This window comes from Bactrocera neohumeralis, chromosome 5 (assembly GCF_024586455.1).
Source record: "Bactrocera neohumeralis isolate Rockhampton chromosome 5, APGP_CSIRO_Bneo_wtdbg2-racon-allhic-juicebox.fasta_v2, whole genome shotgun sequence".
Classification (NCBI taxonomy): Eukaryota; Metazoa; Arthropoda; class Insecta; order Diptera; family Tephritidae; genus Bactrocera; species Bactrocera neohumeralis.
In genome coordinates this window covers 77,462,260-77,481,115 of record NC_065922.1, presented here as the reverse complement: position 1 = coordinate 77,481,115, position 18,856 = coordinate 77,462,260, and the positions used below count along the sequence as shown (strand labels likewise).

Below are 18,856 nucleotides of genomic sequence, written 5' to 3'. Positions count from 1 at the left end.
CACTTGCGTAGTCGCAACCAATCTAAAATTCTACTAATGTTAAAAAATTTTTGAGCTACAATTTCTTTTTTAAAGCTGGTACCGTTTCAATCTAACTATTTTTGCTAGTCGCTGGGAGATATATATATTATAATTCTATTTATAAATATATTATTTTGTTGTTTAGTAAAAAAAATATTATGTTCCATTACTTATTCTATCTTTGACAGCTGGCAACTCTATCTAAAACGTCAAACGCTTTGAATTTACTGCTGGCAATTCTTTTCTGACGGCTGCCAGCTATATTCATCAGCGGTGAAAATCAATTTCGCCGTTTAAATTGTAAGTTTTCTACAACTATTTAAGAAATATCCTTCTCTATTTGTGCTTGTGCATAGAGGATCAACAGTGTTAATCGAATTATTTAAAAGTTTAAAAGTGAGTGTATTGCTTTTCGCAGAAATGTCTGCCTGAAAATTGGCTGTGCATTTCATGTGTGGTGTGGCAGAATGACAGCGCCATGTTGGCCAAAAGCGAATGCATACAATCGAATATAACCTCAATTTTTCGCTAATTTATATATTTGCAAAGCAAAAGTTTCCCACTAATAAATATTTATCTTTTAGAAAACAGATACACCCGACTATTAAAAGGTAAACATGTCGCGTTTCTTTGCAACCGGTTCTGACTCTGAGACCGAGTCCAGTGATGAGGAGGTCCCAGTACAAGCGTATAGCAAAGCGACCAACTTCGTATGTAAACATAATTTTGATTTCGAAACCCTTTATAATTTTATTATTTATTTGTATAGCAATTTAGTGATGATGAGGAGGAAGTGAAACGCGTTGTGCGTTCTACTAAGGAAAAGCGTTATGAAAATCTGACAGCGATTATCAAGAGCATACGCAATCACAAGAAAATTAAGGATATGTCGAGTATTCTGTCAAGCTTTGAAGATCTGACACGCGCCTACACAAAGGCATTGCCTGTTATTACTAAGGAAGAGAAGGGTGTGACCCCACGTTTCTATGTTCGTTGTCTTGCTGAGTTGGAGGATTTCATTAACGAAGTATGGGAGGACCGTGAAGGGCGTAAAAATTTGTCAAAGAATAACTCAAAATCTTTGGGCACATTGCGTCAAAAAGTGCGCAAATACATCAAAGACTTCGAGGAGGATTTGACACGTTTCCGTGAAGCGCCTGATCAAGAAAGTGACGCCGAAGAAGAGGAGGCTTACGACTCTGATCAGGAAAAGAATGATGCTGGTTCGGAAGAAATCTTGCGAGATCTCAAACAGCCAGTTGAGGCGAAGTCTTCTAAGGCGGCGGCGCCGTCCAAAGCCGTCGAACAGGATGATGACTCTGAGGATTCCATTGATTGGGGTTCTGATTCGGAGTCGGAATCTGAGTCCTCGGACGATGAAAATCAATATCAAAACCAACGCGAGCGTTTCTTGAAACGTCCCAATGTGGAAAAGGAAGAAAAGGAGGTGCGCGAAGATCGCAAAAAAGACAAACGTGCCAAGGAGGCAAAGATACGTCACAAAGTACGTATTGAAGAGGATGCTGATGAAGAAGGCGAATGGGAAACTGTATTCCCACACACTGTTGAAAAGCCGAAAATGTTTGATAAGGACGCCGAAATAGATGTGCCACTGACACTGCAGAAGCTGTCGGAAATCATGGCTGCGCGCGGCAAAAGACGTACCGATCGACGCATGCAAATCGAGATGCTCTTCGAGCTGCGCGACATTGCCGAAGAACATCAGTTGGGTAACGCTGTTGCTGTAAAAATACACTTCAGCATCATTTCAGCCATTTTCGACTACAATCAGAAAATCTCTGAACCCATGAAACTGGAGCATTGGAGTAAACTGCTGGATGTCATGCAAAGTATGATGAAAATCCTATTGGCCAACGAAGATATACGCATGAGTGAAGAGGTGCAGGAGGAGAACGAAGAGTTCGCAAATCCCCCATACGCAATACGCGGTTGTTCGCTGGCCGCAGTTGAGCGCTTGGACGATGAGTTCACCAAGCTGCTAAAGGAGTGCGATCCACATACAAATGATTATGTGTCACGTTTGAAGGATGAAGTCACCGTAACGCGCATCATCGAGTCTGTGCTAGATTACTTTGAGCGTGTTGGCAACAACAATGAACGCTGCCGCGTTTACTTGCGTAAGATCGAGCATTTGTACTATAAGTTCGATCCCGATGTGTTGAAGAAGAAGCGCGGCGAGTTGCCACCAACTACGACCACATCTGTCGATGTAATGGATCGCCTCTGCAAGTTCATTTACTCCAAGGATGACACGGATCGTATACGTACACGCGCTATCCTGGCGCACATCTACCATCACGCCATGCACGATAACTGGTTCCAAGCGCGCGACCTGGTACTTATGTCGCACTTGCAGGACACCATCGATGCTGCCGATCCTTCGACGCGCATCCTCTACAATCGTATGATGGCCAATTTGGGTTTGTGCGCTTTCCGTCAAGAGAACATAAGGGACGCGCATCATTGTCTGGTCGATTTAATGGTAACTGGCAAGCCAAAAGAGCTGCTAGCACAGGGTTTGCTTCCACAGCGTCAGCATGAACGTTCCGCCGAACAGGAGAAAATTGAGAAGCAGCGCCAAATGCCATTCCACATGCACATCAATCTGGAATTGCTGGAATGTGTGTATTTGGTATCGGCAATGCTGCTGGAAATACCATATATCGCCGCACACGAGTTCGATGCGCGTCGCCGCATGATCAGGTAAGACACAGCGCACACGCACACGCTATTTACATTTCACTAATGGAATTTTATATTTTCAGTAAAACCTTCTATCAACAACTGCGTTCTTCCGAGCGCCAATCGTTGGTGGGACCACCTGAGTCGATGCGCGAGCACGTCGTCGCCGCTGCCAAGGCTATGCGCTGCGGCAACTGGCAAGCCTGCGCAAATTTCATTGTCAACAAGAAGATGAACACCAAGGTTTGGGATCTGTTTTACGAGGCCGATCGCGTGCGTGACATGCTCGTTAAATTCATCAAGGAAGAGTCGCTGCGCACCTATCTCTTCACCTATTCCAACGTCTACACCTCGCTGAGTATTCCTTCATTGGCGCAGATGTACGAGCTGCCCGTGCAAAAAGTGCATTCGCTCATCAGCAAAATGATAATCAACGAGGAGCTCATGGCCAGCTTGGACGATCCCACCGAAACCGTGGTTATGCACCGTTCGGAGCCATCGCGCCTACAAGCGCTCGCCATGCAATTCGTGGACAAGGTCACCAATCTGGTTGATGTGAACGAGAAGGTCTTCGACATGAAGCAAGGCAACTTCTTCCAGCGCGGCAACATGGGCAATCGCGATCGCGGCTACAACCGCAACCAAAACAACCAAGGCGGCAACTGGGGTGGCCAGCGTCGCGACAATCGCAATCAGCGCAATCGCAACCAACGCAATCAGCATCATCACCATAAGCAACAACACCAACAGCAACAGCAGCACCACGAACAACAAATTCAACAACAACAAATTATCGAGGAAGAGTAAGGCGTTGCCAATCGCCGCCGCGTGACACGTCAAGCAGGCAACCAATTAAACAACAACACCACTACAAACTCAAATGATGCGAACAAATGTGAAGGTCGAAGAAATTAGCAACAAAGAAACCATTAGCTCTAACTGCTATTGGCGCACTCTCGCCCCACTGTGTGGGCGTAAAGTCTGCGCAAGCGGTAGCGGGAGTGCGCCATCTTAGACACTGCGAGTTCGAGTGAGCTCAGCAAAATTTCTCTAGTATGGTTTTTACGATTGTTTTATCTAATATTTTTTCACTTAATGCGTTTGCGCATTTTAAGTAAATCAAGTTGGTTCTTTCTTCGCACTGTCGACACGCGGAATTTGAGTTTTGAAGGCCAACTGCTTGAAATGTTGAAATAAAGAATAAAAATACTACTGAAATTTATGTAATAATTGAACGATTAAGATACATATATACAATACAGAAACTTTGAAAAACACTATTTGCAAGAAGAGGATCATTTATAACCTATAAGGGAAAATACAACAAAGTCGCGCACAACAGCGGAGACTTTTCATTATTATTTGTAGAGTATGCTAAAGAAATGGAAGATTTTTAGGGTAAAATCATCCCTGCAGTCACCTGCTGGGAGCGGAACCGCCTCATAGGAACATCAAGAGGTCATTTCTCAATTACGCCCATGACATTGAACAATATGCCGGCCGGACTTCGGACGCAACCAACTTCCGACAAGCACTGACCGCCATTCACAGTGAGTGATCAACACCAAGACCGACTCCCTTCGAGTGAATGGCGTTCTTGGAGTCAAACCACCATCCATTGCAGACGAAGAGCTCTAGTTGCCGCGAGAAACGAGAGTAACACTTGCGCAGCCTCGTCACCTCTTTGCATGCCCTGCCCATGGTTTCTTCCCAGTCCTGCAACCTCTGTCACTTTAAATTAAAATAATTGAGCAGCGCTCAATCCCACTCTGTTTTCATCTCCACTGCTCAACACTCTCTCAGCAATATCGGTCTTGGTAGAACCCACCATTAAACAGCCAAAAGATTTCCGTAATTAAAACTTTTTGCGGCGAATGCGAAGGAAGTTATAAGAAAAAATACGCTATGACGGCTTATAAAACTCGCGGTAATGTCAAAGGTCAAACCGAGCTTTGGAGGGTGAGTCAAGCTTTCTTAAGCTAAGAGAGCATCTTCACGATTGAGAGAGGTATGAGCGGTATAGGTATGCTTGTATGTACTTTGGATCCAAGCACACTCACTAACATTTTAATGTACAGGGCTTCTCATTGGGACATTTTTTATATAAGACAACATAGGGTCATGTTTAAAGTCGACTTTTATAGTTCAAAACGGACAACTCATAAGCAACTCGAAGACCTAAGTAGATCAGAGAGATCACGACGGAAGTCACTTCCAATTCTCTCAAAAAGGCCATTATAAAGATATTGAATTAACTTTCAACTAAGAAAATTGTTTCTTGGCACCTTCTGTAAAACTGGCATCAATCCCTACTGTGAGACCCTTTAGAAAGCAAGTGGAGAGTGTGATTGAGCGATTATAGGAATATTAATGAACAGCGCAGCTGCGGCAAATTCCGCATTTTTTCCAAACATACGTAAACACACCCACACACACACACACACACTTACGTAAACACACACACACACTCCCGTAAGTATCTGAGGAAATTCGCATAATTTGCATTGACACATAATGCCGGCAGTGCGCGACTCGCTGCACACACACACTCATACTCGGACGGCTGGCGCGCCCCTCACCCAGAACGTCAGCGAAGATTCTCCGCGAGCGCTAGCGGAATATTGGAATTCTCCGTGTGCGCTTTCTTTGCACGCGCTCGCCGAATGTTGCTTTGTTCGGCTTCATCGCGCGCACACACACTCTTCGCCAGCACTGGCTGCCAAACAGCCAACGTCCGCCGGCAGTTGGACGGGTGAGCTCAACGCGACCGCAAGTGTACGCCGAAGATTCACTGAATTGACAGATTACGAGTGGAAAGTGTTTAGCAATTGCTGCAAAGTGCGCAGGCAGTTCACAGAGGCAGAGCAGAAGCAACGCGTAATTTAAAAGTTGGAAATTCCAAAATTGCTGTGATTTTTAAAATACAAACAAAATTCTACGTTAACAGAACAAAATTCAAAATTTTGCACAAAGAAAAATGTCCGAAACACCCACGCAGCAGGCAGTAGCAAGTGCCGTGACGCCCGCCGTGCTTGTGGCGCGCCAACAACACCAACAGCCGGAGGCGCCGAAAGAGATTTCCGCGCTGAAACGCGCTGCGCTGCAGGTGATGGCCGGCGGCTCGGCTGGTTTTGTGGAGGTTTGCATTATGCAGCCGCTGGATGTGGTGAAGACGCGTATGCAGTTGCAGACGACGACGAAAGCGCTGGGAGAGGTGGGTAGCGCAGCGCGCACTGATTGCCAGCGCGAGTGTGGAAAGCGACAGCATTGTGTGTGAAAGTGTGTGCAGTGAGTGCTTGAGGATCGCTTTTGCGAGAGCGCGCCAACGTTGAAGACGAAGTTGTAAGCGCGCGCTTGAATGTGTGTGTGTTGGGCTAGTGCAGCTTTTGTTTGTGTGTGTGTGTGGCTGTGTTGACAATTCTATGCTAATTGATAAATTAGCGCCGTTTTGGAATTTTCTAATCGTCTGATAAGATAAACAATTTAATCTTGAAGCGCAAAGCTAACAAACAGTTATTATTAGAAAAGATTAGTTAAATTTTTGTGTGGTATAGGATAGTACAAAATACAAAATAGTAGGTACAAACTATAGTATGTATCTTCCCAAGTTAATCTAAAAATCGCGTTAAAACTTTCAAAATCAGCCCTTCGCCTGAACACATGAGTTCACCTCACAAGCTAAGACGTGTACCCCATGCACCCCAACAACACTCTCTTCCTGCTTCGCGGTCCAACAATTTCAACATTGACATTGTCCTTAATCATCAATAGCCGCGAAAAGTCCCCAAAAAGCACAAAACAAAAACAAACTGAAATGTTTTGTAAAGTAAAAAGTAAAAAAAAAGAAGAAAAGTCAAAAGAGCGCATGTCAAATGAGAGTGACAGTTTTTGTTGTATGAGCAAAGTAAAAAAGTAAATACAAAAAATAAAAAAATTAATGAAATAAAAACGCGCTACTTTTGGTCCACAAACATCTATTGACAAAAAACGAAAATACTTTTTCGACTACCCAATATTTACAAAGATGTTCGAAAGACTGGCCAGAGGGATGGTGGAAGGTATGAGAGGGAAGACTAGGCGGTTTCAAGAGCTAACTAATATGTCTATATAAAATATGAGCTCCTCAAATCAGTGACTTTTTAAATATTCTAACAATAAATGCAACAATGCAGCTGTCAACAAACAGCTGATCACGTTTAAGAGCTCTCTGAGAGAGATATGTCATAAAGTCAACAAAAAATACCAAAGGTCAAAGATAAAGAAATGTTCAACTCTGCTGTTGAAACTTGAAATTGAGGGCGTATATCACCTGCCCGACTTTGAAATCTGCTATTCAGGCGAAAGATAGAGGAACGTGTGGAAATCGTTCACTTTTTTGGATATCTTGGGAGAACATTGTTTGGAGAGAATTTCAGGAAACTAAGCAAAGGTTCGTCGATTTATCAGACTGCTCTCGTAAACTCATATGTTTGCGTTTATAAAACCACTTCAAGCGTATCGTGTTCTGTGGCTTATATCGCAGAAGTGGGATTTATAAGTAATACAAAGATTAAGCTCTTTAAAAGATAAAAGCGTGTGGATACAGAGATACGAGTCTGGGTGTAATAAAAAATTAAAATATGGAAATACGTATATTTAACAGAAAACGGGGTTCTCAAACGTATAGTAAAAGGAAAAATTATTTAAAATTAAAATTTAGAAAAGTACCCGAAGAGAACTTAAAATTTCTAGGTGTTTTAAATAAAAGGAGTCGAATTTTTCGAAAAAAAGCTTTCGAACAAAATTTTCAATATTTTTTGCAAAACAGCTGAATGTTTTCTTTTTAACAGATTCGCTGAAAACCTTATAGTGTTGAGACCATATTTCGACGATGGGAAGCATATTTCCTACGCCAACTTAGTTTCAATTGGTGTAATAAATATTGATTGAACATAGAACGGCAAATCAATAAAAATACCCGAAATACAGTCAAGATCAAAATTGACCCGGACTTATTTATATAAACTGTGCGCGTAGACTGAATCGTTAAATATTTTTCCCTATATTAGATAGATAGAAATATGTCAGCCGATTGTATAGAGCTACTTTCTACTAAATTGGTCGTTTTGCCTTTCGAAAACTTGCAACACATTCGCCAATAATATTTCTTAAGTAGAGTTTAATCATTAAATTGTTTGAACTTCACGCTTGCTATGGTAATTACCAACAGCGTGGCTTCATGCCTTGACGGTGCGCCAGTTTAGACTATTCATTGGAGCGCATGTTTGTAATACTGTATGCCAAAGGGCATTTCAAGGTCAAGGTAAATAAATGGCATTTAGATAAGCAATTTAAGATTTGCTTGAAAACATAAATATACATATGACTAAAAAGTAATAAAACATTTAGAGAAAATTTATAAATAAAAAACATAAAATATAGATATGTATACAAAAATATTTTCAGAAAATATTCAAATAACAAGAAAAAACATTAACATCGGTTGCAGCGAAGCTATAATTCCTTTCACGAATAACGAAGTTGTTAGATTGATTGTTCAGTTTGTGTGACAGCTGTAAGCTATAGTGAACCAATCTGAACAATTTCTTCAGAGATTGAACCGATGCCTAAATTTCTTTAAAATGTCTCATCAAATGAAAAAGTTTTCCATGCAAGCACTTGGTTCCGAACGTTCAGTTTGCATGGCAGGGTTTTGTATCAACAGATGAAGGCACTAGGGGAAAGAGCTTTAACTTCACAAAGAATTTTAGAGTTACTCTCTGCAGCAGAGTGGAATGACTCCACGCTTGATAAACTGCTGAGAGACAGTACTATCCAGTGGTACACTGACGGCTCGAAAACACCGGAAAGCATTGGAGCAGGCATTGCGTTATCGTATAGCAAGATATTCTTACCAATGAGACGTTTTCCAAGCATTTTTCAAGCAGAGGTTTTTGCTATAAGTTTTTGCTATAAGTCATTGCGTAGAGATCAATCTCCACCGCAACTATCGCAACCAGCGTATCGTATACCAGAGATAACCGACGAACCAACCCGCTCTGCGGCAGCGTCCAAGATGACGGGACCAGGACCATGCGTCGCAGTAGGGTCCGACACTCTTAAGGAGCTGCTCCGCACGAAGGAGAGAGTGGAGAGAGAACAGCACTGGCCGCAGGCACTAAACTCTTAAGGTTTAAGAAAATAATCAACCTCCCTCGTGACAAATTCCACCTCCTTGTCGCGCTCTACACAGGGCACAGCAGGAAGCACTTGTCCAACATGGGCATAGTCTCTTGCGCATAGTCTTCTGCGACATGGAACAGGAAACCATAGTACACCTGATTCTGGATTTTCCAGCAATTCGCTGAAGCCCGCTTAGGGCCCTAGGTTCCATCTACGTGGACAGGGATCACATCACCTCAGTAACGCCCAACAGGCTCCTGGAATTATTCCGGATTCTGCACTTTGGTGACCATATGTGATATAGGGCTGGGCACAATAGACCCTAGGTCACAGTGCAATACCTTATTATTAACTATCTATCTATCTAACATCGTGGCAAACTTAATATACCCTGTTCATGGTATAAATACATAAAAATAAAAATGTTCTAAAGGCTACAAGTGATATTCAGATGTCGAAAAATAGTATGTACAAGTACTAGGGTGGTCTGCATTTTCCCTTCAGAGTTTTTCTTTAATTTTTTAAATTTTAATTAATTTCATAAAATTTCGTGTTAAGTTGCAGAATTTTGTGTGCACCCTAATGTGCATACACACTTATTTAATCACATTGTTTTGTCTTTTGTTAATATTATTAAATATTACTCTATTTTCATTTTACTTTGGTCGCGCAAATTCCGCTCACACATTATTTAATAACACAGACACTACGCCTTATGTACATACATACATACATACATATGTATCTCAAAAGTGTTTATTAAAAAAATAATATGTATTTACAAACACACAACTACACGCATAGACAGTTGGCACGGAGGTGCGAGCTATCGCGTTATCAGCTTAATGGGCTTTCGCATGTCTGACACTTGAGCAACTGCGTCAGTGCGTCAATACACAGACACACGCATACCCTAAAATACTTCTAAAAATATCTACATACGTTCATTTACCCAAAATGCAAACAGTAATGCACACATACACGTAAAAATATATGGCCGGTAATGCTTTTTATTGCTAAACAAGATTTCGTCAATTTGCTGCCCCGCACTTGCTCCCGCCCGTTTTCAACACCGCGCACCTCCAGTGCGCACAACCACCGACTGCTTGATATTTGGCGTGTGCACGAGTTAATAAAAAAAGAAAAAAAAACAAAAGTACCCGAAATTGTCCACAACAACAATAAATAATGCGCAGATAAGAGGCAGCGGAGCGAAGCGGTCTCTATATCAGGGAGATTGTTTTTTGGGGGCATAGAATATGCTGATAATATCTCACATTCATTTTGTGCGCTAAAGTAAATTGGATTTGTCATTTTTTATAATAAAAATATTGCATATCGAGAAAATCGAAAAAAAACCTATAACCTGTATATTGGGTAGTCGAAAAAGTCTTTTCGTATTTTGTCAATAGATGTCGTAGTAGAAAACCATGTACAATGGTATTATTCAAAGTAATGACCATCTCAAGCGATAGCATTTTCCCATCTATTCGGAAATTTGTGAATTCCATCCAAAAAGCACTACCCCGGCTTGGTTACCAATAACGAATCAAGCTAATTTTTGATACCCGATTCTCATATGAAACTGCATCGACCCAAACAAATGGTTGTCAGAAAAGACAAGGAAAAGACAAGCGGCAAAACTTCCCAGTTTCCAAAATACTGTTAAGTTCCCTCAAAGATCCTCCAGAGTTTATGCATTATCCATAACCCAGGTTTTTCGGTAAAGAGAACTCACAGTAGAGACAGTGAGCGTCTATTAAAACTTCAGGGTCTTCCGACGTCATTTTTTTAGACCGAAATTGGACTTTAGCTCCATAAAATCAAAGAAATATTTCGTATTTACTGCTTGAAATCTGCGTACTGCTCGATTTCAGCCGAAAACTCGAAGGGTTAAATGATTAAAATTGCTTCTCGCGTCCAGCGATAAGTAGATGCCTCACCAATGCACTATATATTGACGTTGTTGTTGCCGCACAGATCATCACGCTTATTACTAAATGTAATTAAACGTCTCACGGAGTATGATAGTTGTTGTATTTGGCTGCTTTTTGCATTTGATTTGCTAATGAGGATGGCGTAAAGTGAAACAGCAACCAATTTGCAAATGAACAGGAATACCAATTGAGAGTTCAATACGCAAAGCATAATATATTATGTAAGTAGATTTGTCTGCAAGTGATTAAGCACCGTTATATGTGCAGAAACGAGCGTTCTCTTCGAGAGACTCTTGTTAATAGCCTAAAAATAGTTTTCAATCGAAAGTAATGATGCTTCGAATGCGTCACACAGAAAAAATATACTAAATGTACCCACATATGTATGTATGTACATATGTATGTATGTACATATGTATGTATGTACATATGTATGTATGTATGATGTGTATATGAGATTCGATATAATTTCAAAGTAGAAAGAGGCTTGTCTCATAACTCTCGATTTCCGCAGCGATCTTGCTGCTGAGAGGCAAGCGAAATGGGGAATGTTAAATAAGTTGGAAAATAGGTTTCTTTTTGTAGAGATATGTGCATAGTACAGATGCATTAGGGTGAGTAAACCGAGCTCAGGCTTTTCGAAAAACGATCGAAAAACTGGTAGTGGAATATATGTAGTTTTTTCTAGATACGGTAATTTATATGATTTCTGAAAGCCACTTAGTTTTTAACACAGATGAGGATTAGACCACGTTCCAATAACGATGTTGGCACGATACGAAAGTACGTATCTATAAAGCGAGTGAAAGGTCTCTCCAACTATGGTTGAGATGTCTGACCCGGTCATGTGAACATTGCAAAGCTTTTAACAAGCAATTAACAATTTCCCTTTCTATATTTTCACAGAGCCACTACAATGGCGTCTTCGACTGCTTCGCCAAAATGTATCGCCAAGAAGGCTTGTTCTCCTTCTGGAAGGGTATTCTCCCACCTGTGATAGCGGAAACGCCCAAGCGTGCCATTAAATTTGTCTGTTTCGAACAAACTAAACCGCTATTTCTCTTTGGAGCACCAGCACCTACACCACTGGTAAGTGTCAACATATGAAAACCCTTTTTAATTTTTTTTTAATAATTTCATTAATTTCACAACGACTTTGCCACCTAACAGACATTCTCGCTGGCTGGCCTGACCGCCGGTCTCATTGAAGCCATCGCTGTCAATCCTTTCGAGGTGGTCAAAGTGGCGCAGCAGGCGGACCGCTCGAAAATGAAGGAGGCCGAGAGTACCTGGTCCGTGGCGAAACGCATAGTAAAGACCGACGGACTGGGTTTCCGTGGTCTCAACAAAGGTGTCACTGCGACTATGGGACGCAATGGTACCTTCAACATGGTCTACTTTGGCTTCTATCACAGTGTCAAGAACTACGTGCCTGCCTTTGAGGACAGCACACAGGAGTTCATACGCAAGGTATTGATCGGTTTCACATCCGGCACGTTGGCCTGCTTCATCAACATACCATTCGATGTGGCGAAATCGCGCATACAGGGTCCACAACCACAAGCGGGTGTGGTCAAATATAAGGGTACCTTCCGCTCCATTGGCATTGTGTACCGCGAGGAGGGCTTCCGCGCGCTCTACAAGGGACTCGTGCCGAAGGTAATGCGTCTGGGCCCAGGCGGTGCCATTATGTTGTTAGTCTTTGAGTATGCCTACGAATTTCTGCAGCACAAGTTCTTGTAAGGACCCGAGCTAGCGCTTTAAGTATTTGTGAAATTGCCTGTTTACTGCCCGAAAGCAGTATATACACAGTGACATACATACATAATTTTGTACCATACAGATTACTTGATAAATTGTTTAAATTTTAATGTTATAATATCTTTAAAAGGAAAATTTAATAAAAAAAAGTAAAATTTTTATTTTTTGTAAGCCTTATGAATTAATTTACTTTGCAAAAAGCCGTTTTCTTCATGACTTCTATGACGTCTGTGGCGAATTCGGAGCAAAGTTTTGTATAATTAACAAATCGCTAAAATTTTCGCTCATTGCTTCTATAGAAGACTTGTCTAATAGCTTAACTGCCTTTAGTACTTTGTTGTTGCTTTATGATAAACCTTACGACCGGGTAATAAAACTCGAAACTGGTCTGTTGACGCGCAGAGCAAAGGAGGTGGATCCAAGGGGCGCTATTTCAGTTGGCTGGAGGTCTTTAGGCTGCGCCGAATCACTTTGGTGGCCCGAAGGCAGATAACTAACTGGATCACTTAGTCTGCGAGGCTATTGTTGCTTTTGTTGTTATTAAATTGGAGTACATTACATTTTATGCAATACCGAATGGTTTGTGAGTGGCAGTGTGTAATTATCGATTACTTCGCACATTTATGATTGTGCAAAAACTCACAGCTTATTTCTGCAAAAGTTTGCCAGTTGCGCGCTTATTTTGATGCTTAGCGCAACGGGCCCTGCTATATGCAAACCTATTTTCTGGAACTGCCAGCTGGACATAAGCTAACATTGATTATGTATTGGAAACACTATAGCGCTTTGTGTTTAGTATATATTTATTCATATGCCTGTTCTCAAGGTATAGGAGGAGGAGGGAGACTCGTTTCTCTTCTTCAGTATATCTTTAGGTTAGGTTAGGCGGTCAATCCTAAGAGGGATATCATTTGGACAGTTTATAATGCCGGCCCAAACTCCTAGCTGGATCATAAGATTCTTACAGATCGAGAAAGCGCTTTGAAAAATTTGTTGAGCCGGCTAATCTTCTAGTAGTCCAAGGTAGGATTTCCAAGGTATGTCAGCCTCAGTCTTGCAAAGGCTGGACAGTGAAGGAAAGATATGTTTCTATCTCACCTTCCCATATACAACTTTGACAACAAGTGTCCAGCAAGATTTTAAGCCGCATGAATGTGGAATTCCGATGTGAGCGGGGCAAGGGTGCTCCTTCTGGCTAGCTCATCGGCTTTGCACATTATTATTGCTTTCGAAGATTCCTTCTTGTGCCAACAATTTCCATTTTGTAGAATTTAAGAGCAAAGAAGTTTGTTTTGCTGTTGTTGTAGCGGCAGAACAAAATTCCAAAAGTAATTTCGGGGAATGGGTTCGAGTTGTGGGAACGGAGCAAATGAGGTCGAAGCCTTCAACGACCAGCGTCCAATGCAACTATTTTCTTGAGATACTCTGGCAAAACCTTTAATACATTCTGAAATGGAGTTCTCAGGTCTTTCCTTTGACAAATTGAGATTAATAAACAAGTTGTAATCCAACTTGTCTGATTTTTAATAAAAAAAATTAGAAGAAATCTCTCGGTTTGAGTGAGTTTGGTTTTCTTGAAATTTAAGCTTCATTGAAGACGATGTCAATGCAAGTTCTGATGCTTTGGATGGAACCAAATGGCAGAAGTACTTCACGGAAATTATTATTCTTTGATGGTTATAGGAAATTAAATCGCTATTTAATCCTATTTACGTGTTTTTTACCTAGAGGAGAACTGACTTTCAGTTTCTGTTGTTCACAAACAAGCAAATCACAGCTTGTCATATACTCATTCAGGTTTTTCGCCTACTAATCATTACATTTGTCGATAAATTTATGCAAATAACCTTAAAATAGATTGAAAATGATTTTAAACGCAACCGAATGTTTTGATTTAGGCTTTCTGAAAGTATGGCTGATTAGTTTTAATTTAAGGTCACTTTAGTTTTCGCATTCGGTAACTGGCTCGTAGTGTACTATTACCGCAACGAAGCGCATTAGGGTCAAACTCATAGTTCGTACTGGCCTTCGACGGTTCGCCGCACGTAATGCTTCTAAAGCTCAACTTTTGCCAAAACCCTCACAGATATTTCAATAATCCATATATCAGCAGGCCTGACAAGTGTCCCATGCGCTTAGCAATTTGATACACAACAAACCAGTATTTTATGCTAAATTCGAAAGTGAATTAAAATGAAAACAAGCAACTGCTGCTACATTGCCGCGCGCTGCGGCGTCGGCTGCCGGCGCTCAAGGACATGTGTCGAGCTGGTACATGCGCGGTCGGTAGTAGGCTGGTCCAGCAAGTTGTTAGAATTAAAAAAGCGCACGGTGCTACAGATAATCCTAGACTTAAGTATGTATACGCAAGCACACATACACCTGCATGCTTCTGTGTATGTATGCATGTGCATATGTATTAATAATTATTCCATGTTTGCGTCTGCGATTTCGTGTGTAGTTCGTTGGATCTCTTACAGCTCAAAATGCTGTCCGGCCACTTTAAAGTGGAGCAAATTGGTTCATTTGAAAAATATTCTGCGTTTTTTTCTGTGCCACAAGCTGTTGCATGACTTCATTTTCGTTGGTTTCATAAGACTGTTTGCTTTCATTTGCAATTCAATTAGCGTTCCTAACGATCTTTGTTGATTTATGCCTGTCAGCGCTGCCAATATGGCATGTGAAACAGCTGACGAATGCATAACTTTGAACTCTACGACGCGTCCCGAGTTGAGAATATAGAAAGCGGATAAAGTGAGTTGAGAATGTAAGAACAAGAGAAGAGAAATAACAACAACTTCTTATGCAAATATTATAATAATTTTTGGTGATTTTAAACCATAGAGCTTACCTACTTACAGTGAGATTCGGGATTGATTGTCTATGATTTAGTCATTATATTCTTACGCTGGAGAGTAAGTTTACCGAAACAAAGGTAGGAGACAACGAGATGAGCTCAAAGTTTCCTCATTTCGATCTCGTGAAGATAAAAGCAAAGATCTTATATACAGAGACAATGTCATATATTTTAGAACTTATCCTAACATTGAGTCGCCATCCCTTGGCAGATAAAGGGTCGAGCAAGTGGCATCGCCCTCTAATCGCCCTTAAGGTAAACGTTTAGACGAATTCTGTTTCTTAAAATCCCAATCGTCCTTTTCTGCCTCTAAAGCAACGGGAGCCGAAAATCAAGTGAGTCTTACAACTACCGATTTTGAAGTAATACTAAGAAGAGCGAATATTGCCAGAGAGAAGAGAGATGTAATAAGATAGAGAGGAGAGTTTTTCTCTTATAAGTAGGTTTTCTGAGGTGGCAGCTTTAAAGGTGATTTCTTTAAGATGTGAAGAAATAGTAGAAGATGTAAGCACAGCTTGTTTTCGTTTTGAGATTCGAGTTTAATAGAAAAATTGAGTTCCGTATTACAATAAATGTATACAAGCTAAGCCGAGCTGTGTTGATTTCCACATGATTTACACGATTTCAACATTGGCTTCAACTATATAACCAAAATAGCAATACGTTTTCAATCATGAGAAAGTTCAGAACTAAAAAGACAGGAAACAAAAATTTACGTTGTTGAAGAAATAAATGAAATATTGAACTTTTCAGGCACTCTGATGTTAATTTTTTTTCAGGATTACAACTCGCCTGACAGCAATAATTTGTTATTAAGTATTGAAATGTTAACTTTACACTAATAATATAGTAATTACACACAACACCACTGTTTTGCACACAATATTTATAAAATCAATGTTCCGCCGCAGCAAATCGCTGGCTAGAAAAAGCACTACAGGAAAATGCAAATAATATGCTAGCTTGCCGTCGCTTCTATGTCAGCGGCAGCAGCGTTTTCCACGACCTGGCGTCTGTATTGGCCTAAGCTTTTTTGCCATTCGTCCGCATGATATAATAACGGATTGAGCTGTTAACTCGTTTTACTAGTTGCCGCACGCCAGAGCATTTACTACAAAGCTGCAGCACACGAACCTTTAGCTGAAAATCTCCGCAAGCCAAGCGCACAGTTCTTTGTTGCAAGCCGCAACAAACGGTCGTAAGCTCCCTCGAAACGCTGTTAAAGTTAAAGTGTGCGCGCGTGGCATTAAACCATTGCAAATATTGTGTGAACCGGACTGCAAACGCGCATCGTTAGTCGGCGCCGCTTTTATATTGAGTCAACGCTTCGCTTAAAGCGATTTTTTCGTACACAATGCGCGTCGTACGAATCCTTTTTGGCGTCGCGCTGTTGTTCGTTGGCTGCGATGCATTAGAGTTAAGTGCAGCCACAAATACAAAGCTCGAATTGCAGGATCGTAGTCGGCGCAGCTTGGATGTGGGCTGGCTGCTACGAAATTTGCTGTTAAATAGCGCTACTGCCAGCGATTTGAAGGCGAATGTGACGCGCACACTTGCCGCATCTAGACTACCACCACCGCCGCCACCAACAACGCGGCGACCGAGAACAACACGTCCGCCAACTACACCTGCACCGCCTCCGCCACCGCCACCGCCGCCATTCAATCCGTTCTTTAACAAGTTTGCTTTATTTGCCAGCTCGTCAGATTTATTTAACCCAACGACGCGCCCCCCACCAACCACTACTACTACCACCACGACCACTGAGACACCACCACCACCGCCACCACCTCCGGCTCCGTCAAGACGTCCGCGCCCACGCCCAAAACCGTTTCCACGTCCACCGCCAAGTTATAATAGACCACCATATGGCTATGACTATGACTATTTTTATCCTTCTGGCTACGATGGCTCTCTGTCACGCGGTAACCCACGCTTTGGTCCTGTGGATTACGATTATGATGATGCGTCTACCGCACAGTCCGCGCCACCACCATCGCCACCGCCACCGCCATCACCACCAGCACCAGCACCACCATCGCAGCCATCTTCGCCACGTAAAGCCGGACGCAGTCGTCAACGCCCTGCAGCTCCACCACCACCGCCATCGCCAGCGCCAACCCAACCGGCACCACCACCAATGCCACAAATTAGGCGTCGACCTTCAGCAGCATCAGCACCACCACCACCACCGCCTCCAACTAGATCTCGACCACCGCCACAACCACAACGCGATCGACTATTATACCAGTATGCGCAACCAGATGGTAAAATACGCCAACTTCTAATTAAATGTCATAAGATTGGCTTCACAAGCTCACTTTGCAGATACCTCATCCAATGAAAGCGCTGATGATGTAGCCGGACCGCCGGAAGCCGCACCCGAAGCAGATATTCCACCTGAAGAAGCAGACGATAATAGTAATGCAGCACCGGAGGGCGCTGACGCGACGAACGGCGATGTAGGTGATGAAAATGAAATTCCTGAAAATGATGATGATGTTGGGCCACCGCCCGAAGTTCTATCACCGCGTCTGCCTTCCTTTGGACGTGGTCCCAACGCAAGGCCAGCGCCCTCGTCACCTTTTGCCTCACCATCTTACTATGATGCAATTCCCTCTTCTCCATATAATTTCGGTTCCTTTAACGCTGGCTCGGGATTTGGCAGTTCCTCTTTCGGCTTCAGTCGTGCTAGTCCTGCTAAGGGTGCATATAAGTTCCGTGACGCCTTCTCTGATTTCCAAACCAGCTACGACGATGGTCGCTTTCAGCCAAGCGGCTTCGGTGCATATAAATAGTCTATTATTTAGGTGTGTAATTTGATTTTTTAGTTTTTTATGAACTTATTTTTTAGATTATGTCTTATCGGAGTATCACTGTATTTAATCCCATGTACTTTTTTGTTAAATTTATCATGCAGACATTTGGTAATTTTTTAAGAAATTTTATAATAAAAATGTATATAAAATTCTATTTATAAAGTTGGTTGAAGTTTAAGTTTTTTTCAATCGCTAGAATTCGCAACACAACGAAAATAGTAAATATTTCAACTTCCACATAAACAAACTGGTTTTCGGGAGTTAACCCTGGATGGCCATCGTTATTTTGCTGCTGTTTGCAACACACGATGACTGTTAGTCGAATTGACTAACAAAGCACGTCCAGGGTTAAAAAATTAAGCTAATGAAATTTCGAGCTTTCAAATTTGTTCAACTTGAAAAATTACAAGAACTGGCGTTTCTACGCTTTTCCCTTGAAGTTGCAGCATTCTTTATATTTATATATGCATGTGTGCGTAAATACAAAACGTTGTATAAACTTACAAACTCTGTTATCCCCAGATGGTAGAAAGACAAAATTCAAGGTTATGGCATTAAAACAGAAGAATATGTATATTTAAGGCTTAATAAATAAT

At 41.7% G+C, this 18,856-nt stretch overlaps 3 protein-coding genes across 4 annotated transcripts; all 3 read left to right on the top strand.

Annotated features, from left to right (window-relative positions):
* The first annotated feature begins 245 nt into the window (after window positions 1-245).
* On the top strand, window positions 246-4,004 carry LOC126758253 (eukaryotic translation initiation factor 3 subunit C). 2 transcript variants are annotated; one of them, XM_050472416.1, is made up of 4 exons: window positions 246-321; window positions 606-731; window positions 791-2,745; window positions 2,808-4,004. In XM_050472416.1, exons 2-4 carry the CDS (start codon window positions 639-641, stop codon window positions 3,529-3,531), a joined length of 2,772 nt encoding a protein of 923 aa, XP_050328373.1. In that variant the 5' UTR covers window positions 246-321; window positions 606-638; the 3' UTR covers window positions 3,532-4,004. The 2 variants fall into 2 exon arrangements, with proteins under 2 accessions (XP_050328373.1, XP_050328372.1); XM_050472415.1 differs by lacking the exon at window positions 246-321 and adding an exon at window positions 328-417.
* Window positions 4,005-5,445: 1,441 nt separating this feature from the next.
* Window positions 5,446-12,745, top strand: LOC126758787 (mitochondrial 2-oxodicarboxylate carrier). Its single transcript, XM_050473167.1, has 4 exons — window positions 5,446-5,601; window positions 5,672-5,938; window positions 11,730-11,912; window positions 11,994-12,745. Exons 2-4 carry the CDS (start codon window positions 5,702-5,704, stop codon window positions 12,564-12,566), a joined length of 993 nt encoding a protein of 330 aa, XP_050329124.1. The 5' UTR covers window positions 5,446-5,601; window positions 5,672-5,701; the 3' UTR covers window positions 12,567-12,745.
* A 4,050-nt stretch (window positions 12,746-16,795) lies between these two features.
* On the top strand, window positions 16,796-18,306 carry LOC126759377 (uncharacterized). Its single transcript, XM_050474111.1, has 2 exons — window positions 16,796-17,708; window positions 17,770-18,306. Exons 1-2 carry the CDS (start codon window positions 16,796-16,798, stop codon window positions 18,237-18,239), a joined length of 1,383 nt encoding a protein of 460 aa, XP_050330068.1. The 3' UTR covers window positions 18,240-18,306.
* Window positions 18,307-18,856: the final 550 nt, after the last annotated feature.

Excerpts from the sequence above, each read along its gene's own strand:
- LOC126758253 (XM_050472416.1), top strand. The coding sequence starts at position 639 with ATGTCGCGTTTCTTTGCAACCGGTTCTGACTCTGAGACCGAGTCCAGT. Across the intron at positions 732-790 it reads ATAGCAAAGCGACCAACTTC|CAATTTAGTGATGATGAGGA; the intron begins GTATGTAAACAT and ends TTATTTGTATAG. Across the intron at positions 2,746-2,807 it reads GCGCGTCGCCGCATGATCAG|TAAAACCTTCTATCAACAAC; the intron begins GTAAGACACAGC and ends TTATATTTTCAG.
- LOC126758787 (XM_050473167.1), top strand. The coding sequence starts at position 5,702 with ATGTCCGAAACACCCACGCAGCAGGCAGTAGCAAGTGCCGTGACGCCC. Across the intron at positions 5,939-11,729 it reads CGACGAAAGCGCTGGGAGAG|AGCCACTACAATGGCGTCTT; the intron begins GTGGGTAGCGCA and ends ATATTTTCACAG. Across the intron at positions 11,913-11,993 it reads CACCAGCACCTACACCACTG|ACATTCTCGCTGGCTGGCCT; the intron begins GTAAGTGTCAAC and ends GCCACCTAACAG.
- LOC126759377 (XM_050474111.1), top strand. The coding sequence starts at position 16,796 with ATGCGCGTCGTACGAATCCTTTTTGGCGTCGCGCTGTTGTTCGTTGGC. Across the intron at positions 17,709-17,769 it reads CCAGTATGCGCAACCAGATG|ATACCTCATCCAATGAAAGC; the intron begins GTAAAATACGCC and ends CTCACTTTGCAG.